General features: G+C 38.4%; 1 protein-coding gene across 3 annotated transcripts; it reads right to left on the bottom strand.

The window, feature by feature from the left end:
- Positions 1-522: 522 nt before the first annotated feature.
- On the bottom strand, positions 523-8,622 carry LOC308400263 (uncharacterized protein). Of its 3 annotated transcripts, none has more exons than XM_080887850.1 (13): positions 8,581-8,602; positions 7,087-7,109; positions 6,949-6,988; positions 6,161-6,290; positions 5,459-5,603; positions 5,258-5,378; positions 5,096-5,174; positions 4,797-4,908; positions 4,188-4,293; positions 3,981-4,062; positions 3,690-3,753; positions 2,438-2,546; positions 523-2,337 (listed from the first exon to the last, which is right to left on the bottom strand). In XM_080887850.1, exons 1-13 carry the CDS (start codon positions 8,591-8,593, stop codon positions 2,276-2,278), a joined length of 1,086 nt encoding a protein of 361 aa, XP_080743976.1. In that variant the 5' UTR covers positions 8,594-8,602; the 3' UTR covers positions 523-2,275. The 3 variants fall into 3 exon arrangements, with proteins under 3 accessions (XP_080743976.1, XP_080743977.1, XP_080743978.1); XM_080887851.1 differs by lacking the exon at positions 8,581-8,602 and adding an exon at positions 7,213-8,515; XM_080887852.1 differs by lacking the exon at positions 7,087-7,109 and having other exon boundaries at positions 8,581-8,622.
- Positions 8,623-8,717: the final 95 nt, after the last annotated feature.

Here is an 8,717-nt window from a genome sequence, read left to right as displayed (position 1 = left end):
ACCTTTGCTCCTTCATTAATCTAGAATAACAATAAATAAACATATTGTGGTCAAAACCTTTTTATCCCCTTTTCCCCCACTGCTTAGACTGATACAGCACTCTTACCGTCAACTCAGAAAAACCACCTGTGAAAACAAAAAAGAAGAAAATCACCTCTCTCTGCATTGTTGATTAAAATGTAATTAGATAACTTTGTTAAACGCCGGTTTACTTACTTATGATCGAAGACAGACCTAAACGTGCCATTCCACACAAACAACTGCTTTCACTTTCTGCTGGTGGGCTAAAGTTCATCCAGTGTGTGGACTAGGGTTTGGTTGGTCCATATGATTCAGAGAAGATAAAATTTCCCTCAATTGCCTATGAGGAAGACGTACTAATGCTGTTATCGCTGTCTTAGTTTCCTGCAATTACCCTTTAGAGAGCCTTGTATGTGCCAGTCTAGAATGGAGAGAGGGCAAGACTCTGTTTGAGTACTTGTGAATAAAACAAAAACACACAAAACCAGAAATTTTTAGGGCATTTCTTTATTAAAGTGCAGAATTGAGTATCCTTGTAATAGAAATAGAATGAAATAAATAAAATAAAATAAAAACCTCCCACAGTACAATAAAATAAGTCAATGGTAAGGTTCATCACATTGTAGATGTATTCTTTTTGTCAACATAAGTTTACAGATGAACAGAAATCATTTTTGTTTCATTTACACAGCAACAGCCTTCTGCAGATGCTTTATATTCTAACATTGCAATACACTACAACAGGGGTCTCAAACTTAAGCTGTGGGCCACTGTTGGCACTGTCATCTCATCGGAGGGCCACTCTAAAAGAAACACACAAGAAAACACCCACAAATATTTCCAAAAGAGTGTTTTTTTTTTTAAAATTTCAAGTATTGTATAAGACAAAACTGCAAACGTGAATGCAGTTTTTCCCCGCAAATCCTCTCTAACAAAAAAAAGTAACTTCAAGATCTATATACGGGCTGTAAGTAGGGGTGGCCGCAAGTTTCACACCCCTGCACTATCATTTACATAATTTATATTAGGATATATTATTACTACGCTAATGCACAAAGGCTGTATTCTATGTTGGTTTTCTGGTCTTTCCTGCTTCCTTAAATTGATATGTTCCTGCAAATATGTAAACAGCTAATGAGCCATCCCTATAAACACCAAAAACAAATATGGAATATAAAATATTTGAGGAAAAGTTATTACAGAATGCTATGTGACATAAGCATTTTTGTAATGACCTTTGTCACGCTGATTCCTCAGATGATGATTGTTGCTAACAGTTTGAATGTGTTATCTTTTATTACACTACCTTTTTTTTGTATAAAACGCTACTAATGGGAGTCTTAATTGTTCAACTGAATCTTTGTGTTCTGTTAATTTCCCTATTTTTTCCATGCAAGATTAAAAATGTCTTCAAGTAGACGTTTGTTATACTTAGATCAACATGTGGGATGCATCCTAGCAGAAGCTCAAAGGAGAAACTGAAAGCTTATTCTTCCACAAGATTATTTGTACACAGCTGCTGTCCTGCATGTGTAATACGGCTTTGTTTTATGTGTCACAGTGCTGGTCTCTTAGGTTGAAGATCTGTACATATACACATCTGTACACCATATATGGTGGTTATTTCTTTGATGACTTTAAAACACGAATTTAGATTTTGGAATGTAAATGTAAGGAACCTCAATTAAGGAAAGTAAACACAAGCAAAGTGCACTGATTAAAAGGCACTTTTAATAAATTCTTAAAAACATGCATGCTAAGGACAAAGGATAAAAAGGGAAAACTTTTAAAAATTCCAGTCATTACAACAACTTGTGAATATTTGAAGATTTACTAAAGCATGTTGCATTTTATGAAACCATAGTTAACAAAAGGCTTAAAGTAAACTGAATTTTTTTTTTCCTCCCACTGATTTCTTTGTAAACGATTCCACTTATTTAAATATGGAATAATCTGCTAAAACCAGCCCTAAACCCAGAAATGTGGAAAACTGATAAAGGAAATACATTTTACTGCTTAACACTAAACGTAGTGTCATCTTAAATGTGGAAAAATAAAATTTATAACGCTTGCATTAAAAACAACATGTCTTCAGAGGGGACAAAGTAAATGTCTATCAGTTGTGTTAAGTTAAAGGCAGGAGGAAGGCAGGAGGCAGTTTCTGACAGGAGAGCCAACCTGAGGTGGGCAGTGACACAACTGGTAGGATCATCATTAAGTTGACCCCCGACCTACAAATCTGTTGTCCGCTCAGTCACTGATTAAGTCTTCTCACCGTTCTGGTTGTGCCCGTGCTCAGGTTTCTCTGAGTCATGGCTATAAAAGACAAAAAGTGCATTTATTCACAACTTCAATTATACAAATCTTTGAATATGGCTTTTAACTTTAAAGGTTTCTGATTATGTTTGCTGCTTACCTGAGAAGCTTAACTCATAGCTGAAGTTCCTGGTGGAAAATGTCATAGTTCCTGATGGGTTTAGTTTGTACTGGAACTCAATCTCCTGACTGGATGTGCTGCATATTCCCTGAATAACACAGAGCAACAACACATCAGAGAAAACACAGTCAGGCAATGTTGTTAAATTCTGGTTAGGTCACCCAATACTTTGCTCAAATTACCATAATTCCATGTTAAAGTATGTAAACTGTGCGAGGGATTGTTTGTGTTTCAGTTTGGAATTAACCCCAAAACCTACAACATCTCAACAGAAATATTATAGATGAATAACCATAATTATATTATATTATATTATACATATATACAGTCAGACAACTTGGCAGGGGGAGGCAGCAGAGATGGAGTGCTGACCTCAGCTGAAGATATTGTGGGGTAGTGGAAGGAGTAGTTTGAAATTTTCCTGAATCCCACTGTTGGCCTTTTGTAAAGTAACAAGACTATGGGGACCAGGATGAGAACTCACTATGGTTCATGCCACTGGGGCTCTGCTCACTGAGGCACATGAAGCTTCTAAGGGACGAGGCCCCAGGTTTCTCAAAAAGCTCGGGATGTTATGGAGCTCTCTTGGTTGACACACTTCCCAATTCCTTACTGGCAGACTGGAGTGGTAGTTTCCCTCTACCCGAAAAAGACACCAAGGAATTTTAAGGTATGTGGGAATTTGCCCAGCAACTCTAGATGTGTTTTGTGGATCTAAAAAGGGCATTTTTGACAGTGCTTTAGGAGTATAGAGTATTGTGGTACAACCACAATGAGAGCTTGGTTCATATTGCCCACACTAACACAATCTCATTCCCAGAGGAAGCTTGACCGTGCCAGAGCTGTCCTTAGTCATTGATTCTGTTTTTCATGAACAGAATTTCTGGGCACAGCCAATAGTTCAGTGGTCACAGGTTCTTATCTCTTTATTTATTTGCAGATGACATGGTTTCATTGGGTTGATAAAACCATGACTTCCAGCTCGTACCGAGATGGTTTGTAGCAGAGTGTGAAGTAGCCGGAATGATAATTAGCATCTCCAACTTCAAGGCCATGACTTTCAGGCAGAGGAGGAGGCGAGGAGTGGTAGGTCTGAGCATCTGTCCCCATGACCCAGACCTGGCAGAAGATTGATGGACGGCTGGACAGATTGATGGAATGCACTAAATGTACTCTATAGGATTTTCTAGAGCACCGTCTACACATGAATAAAAAGAAAGTTGTGGCTTACTTTGGAATAATCTTTCCATGATCCATCCATATCTAGGAACTGCCATTGTGCCTGAGGGCCTGAACTAAAAAAAACAAAAAAAACAAAAGATTTGAAATTCATTCATTCACAGCATATACATCTTTATGTGCATATCTGGTGTGTTTGAGGCAAAACAATCTTAACATTAGTCAATCTTTTAGTGTTAACATCAGTAAATGTCCTCAAAATATAATATTTAACCTAATTCATGTTATTAATTAGCACAAAATAAGAGATGTGGTCACTGTGTGGCCAAATGTTTCTCCTTACCTGATGTTCTGCTGAACACCATATATAGGAGTCCTTCTAACTGATCTTCTTGTCCCTAAATTGTTGTTGACTTGGTACATACCTATGATAAATTAATGAAGATAATGTCTCAGTGGCCATATGATTTGCTTAAAAAAAAAAAAAAAGAAAAAAAAAGCATGAATTGTTCGGCTTAACAGAAGAGCAGTTCTGAAGTGTGTACAATACCTGAAAAGTCCAGTGTGTATGAATATCTGTTAATCTTGAAGTTCAGTGTGCCCTGTTTGTTCAGCTGGTACTGTCTCTCAATAGCAGCGCTGTCAAATGAACATATCTGCACACAGCACATATAGAAAGCAGTTATTGGTGCTACAAGCTACTGGGGTGTACTTAGTTTTTCAAGAGGACTCCATAGAATCCTGTGGAAACTTTTCCTTTCCTTTAATGAGAGGTCAGAGGTCAGATGTGACATGATACTTGAAATCTTACAGCCCTTTCTATATGTTGACAGTACACTTGTAAGAATCATAGGTTCAGAGTTACAAGGCTTTCTGTCAATTTTTGACCAATAAATCATTAATCTGACCTTGAAGAGCTCTTTCGATGTAATCCAAATTTTTATGGATTGCTAACATGACCCCACTCTACACTCCTACAAAGTTTTATCAGAATTCATTAAAACTTCTCAAGCTGTTTACAGACATCCGTACACGTGCCATGCAAGCATAACCTCCTTTGCCGAGGTAAGGGCAGTTCTTGATGTATCTTTGATGCTACTATGCAGCTTAGTGCAAGTCTTTAAAATTTTTCCATGCAGTTTTTGGATGACCTACTTACATGTGCTTGGTATTCTGTCCATTGCTCTCTGACTCCCATGAATTCCCACCTGTAGCCCACAGAACCGGTCTGCGAGGAGGAAGCTGCAGGCAAGTCTGAGGTCAAGCCAACTCTGCAGAGACAAGAAGTGATTATCATTCATGTTCTTTTCCCGTGACATCCGTTAGCCTTCTTCAGAGAAACTTTTTATTTATTCTCTGGGGAGTTTTGATACTTTTCTTACTGACATCTCTGTAGACTAAGTTTGCTCAGTGTACAAAGACTGTCTAAACTACAGGAATAAAAGAAAAAAGTCTTACGCTCCAGTGTTGGAGGATAATTTTGGACGCCTGCGCAGCTTCCTTTGTAAGCCTGTGATGAGGTTTCTCTGCGTCATGGCTACAAAGTGAAATGAAAACACATTTCCATAGCTGTATAAAAGAGCAAGCTCACAATAATATATCACTATAAACACCACATACTGGAGAAATCGATCAAGTAGGGTGTACGGCCCACTGTAAATCTGAAGGTTCCCTGAGGGTTCGTGGTGAACTGCTGTTCAACTTGTCTACTGCTGACTGATGATGACATGGTGTTGGAACCCTGAAGAGGAAGATGACAAGGAATACTCAAAGAAAACCTTCAAGTGAATTTAAGGAGTTAATTCCTGCAATTTTCCTCACCTGTGTTCCATATTCACACCACAGCTGGTCATCTCTGAAGTACCAGCCTATGTCTTCCGCCTGCCCCCGAGGAAGGAAGCTTAGTCTCTGCACCTTTATACCTGGATTATTAGCCTGTAACGTATCAAAATCTATGAACACCACCCTGTGGAAACATAAAAGATTAAAATGAAAAGTATACTTCTCTGAATGTGCTCCTTTTAAAAAAAGATTATTGATGCAATAATTTATTTTCCATTGTCCTGACACAAAATCTGTATCTGTATCAATACTTATTGTTGATAAAATAATATTTTTTCTATAGACAGGACCTCTGTGGTCAAACGTTTATATTTAACATGATGGCCTTGCATGGCGTGAGGAGGGGTTCAAAAGTGGCTTGCATATGTGCAGGCTAAAGCTAAAGAATGCATAGAAGAACTGATGTCTTCCAGTGATGTTAGGTGTTGTTGTGTTTGATCAGCTGATCCATTTCATTTTATGGCTCAACTTGACTGAACCCTTTTTCTTGTAAGCGTACAGGCTTTACAGGACTGTTCTACCTACAGTAAAAAGTTAATTTATAATAGCCCAAAAACTGAGTTTCGGTTTACCTTTGTAAAATTTCAAATGGCATCTGACACATTTCCATTTCCCTTCCCTGACCAACTCTCACTTCGTTAAAGTTGCTGATACTATCAGATATAATCACAACATACTGACCCATGGCTTGTATTGATACTGATTCCCTTGGCTCCTGGTTGGCAGTAGTGGGTCTCAATCACATGGTCATTTTCAATTTTCAGCCACTGATGGCCAACTGACAGCTGCCACTCATAATACTTCCCATTGACTGTTGAAATAAAGATATGTTAGACAGAATGCAGTGATCTCATAAACCAATATCTTACTCACAATACATCAAGTGTTTAAAAAGAGAATATGTACTGTTTTAAGAGCAATATTAGCTTATTTTGAATTTGAAGACACCAACACATTTCAAACATTTCAAATGAGGGCAACAAAAGGAAAATTAAGTAGTACTAAAAAGAAAAAAAACTGCTGGAGGAACATTTTGCAATTAATTAGTTTAAATGGCAACATGTCAGTGACATGAATCTAGAGAAATCAAGTCTGAAATCAGTGTGGGATGCTAAGATGATTCTTAGGCTGAGGCAAAGTGGAGAACTGTTATGTGATCGAACTAGTCAAAATTTAAAATTCTTTCTAGAAAACATCAGCCTAAAAAACAAATTGACGGTCTGGGTTGTTATCAGCACTCAGCTCGTTGTTTACAGACTGTTGTTAAAGGAAGAGGAGATGCCACCCAGCGGGGAGCATGGCCTTATCCCAACTTTTGAGATGTATTAGTGCCATTAAATTCAAAACTAGACATTTTTTGTTCTTAAAATGCTACATGTTCTCATTTTACTGTCTTCTGTGTTCTAAACTATGGCCTTATAATGATAGAGGCAGTATAGCAGGAAGTTAAACTGTCACGTCAAACAGACCTGGGGTGTTCTGGGGAATCTGCTCCTCCTCATTATTGTCCTGGAAGCAATTAATAGAAATGATGCCATGAACACAAGCTCGCCTGTTTTTTTTTCCAGACCCTGTCAAACCCCTCCACATAGCACACACACACTTACCCTCATCTCATAATAAAAATCCACTGTGACAGAATGAAAGCAGAAAAAACACAATCAGTCAGTCTTAAAAAGCCACTTCCAGATTAAAACTTGAAAAAAATAGTTTCGTTAAATCGCTGTATTTACTTGCGATCGAGGACCGAAGCCGGCGGATAGTTTCACTGAAACGATGGCTTACACTTTCGTTTCTGGGCTTCAGCTAATGCAATTTAGCGCGTACCGGTACATAGGTGGAGCTAAAGTACCGATAATGACGCTCCCCTAAGGCTGTCTCTGGAGAGTGTACACTACAGCTGATTCCAGTGCTTTGGTTTCTTTTCACAGCGACAAAAATTAAAGCACAGTGAAGCCATCAGATGACTGTAGACTTGCTCTTTCATGGTATTAAAGGAACAGTTCACCGCAAAATTACCCTTTTGTACTTCCCTGTGGCCTACAATGTTATGAGGAAGAGTAGACAACGCTGATATTTGGTGTGAACAAAACTACCTGCAACTTAATGTGGCAAAGTTTAAGGAACAGGAACTTTAAAATATTCCTATTGCTTTACAAAGTTAAGACATGAGAAAGTTACATGTTACCAAAAAGGCTCTGCACTGGTTGTTGAAATTCAGAAGGACTGAGTTCTTTGACTCTTTCATATTGTGATGCTGTTTAATTAACATGACTGTTATGAAACAGCGCCTCTCCATCCAGTTGCTATTTACCTTGCTAATCAATTAACTGTGCATGAGACTTCGTTGTTTCCCTTCCTTACTCTGTCAGCCCACTGCTGCCCATCTCTTCTCTCACTAACACCTACCTGTAAACAACACCCCACCCTCTGAGTTTTGCCCCCTCCCTTATTTTGTCAATGGCTTAGAGTTGTCTTACCTTCACAGACAAAATCTGTAAGTGTGTCTTAATTATGTGTGAGTGCCGTCATATGTAACATTCCCCATTTATATGTCACACCCCCCCCCCGCTGTCAGTTCCCAAAGGCTGATTCTGTTCATCTGGACGTTGCGTTTTCAGTGGGTGAAACGTTTCGTCATGCATCGGAGCGACTTCTTCAGTCTCAGCTGACTGCAGGTTTCCCCAACCTTATAAATTGGTACATTTGCACAATGACTGAAACTAGCACCATTGAAGGGACAATGGGCTGTGAGGTCAGTTCCTATTCTGTACACTTATATAGGTGTTCTGTTAAAAGTTATTCATAAATTATGACGAAAGTTACTCATTTACCACTCGTCTCTTGATCATATCGATAATCAATCTCTTGTTTTGTTTTTGTACAGTTGGCCATAATGCTTTAATTTAGACACTGCTGGTGTAACTTTGCTTGACATACTATCCCGAGTGTGTTTGTGGTAGCATTAGTTACATCCATTACATCCATGCATATGTTTTTAAAGCAAATACTACTAACCATCAGGTCATTTGAATTTTCTTCTATTCACAGGTAAATTTCTAATAAATTATGTTTGGTTACGTTGCTTTGGTTATACTTACCATTTTTGTCCATTTGTTGAGGTTCTGTATGTGTGGGAGGGGCCACCCAGTACTTCCTACTTATATAGCGTCATGATGTCATTGATTGCATCACAGGGTGCAACCAAATGCAGGGTTTTTCATTGTGTATAGCATTG

The sequence above is a fragment of the Rhamphochromis sp. 'chilingali' genome, assembly GCF_963969265.1.
Source record: "Rhamphochromis sp. 'chilingali' genome assembly, chromosome: 7".
Classification (NCBI taxonomy): Eukaryota; Metazoa; Chordata; class Actinopteri; order Cichliformes; family Cichlidae; genus Rhamphochromis; species Rhamphochromis sp. 'chilingali'.
The sequence above is the reverse complement of the archived record's forward strand: the minus strand, read 5'-3'. Positions and strand labels throughout refer to the sequence as shown.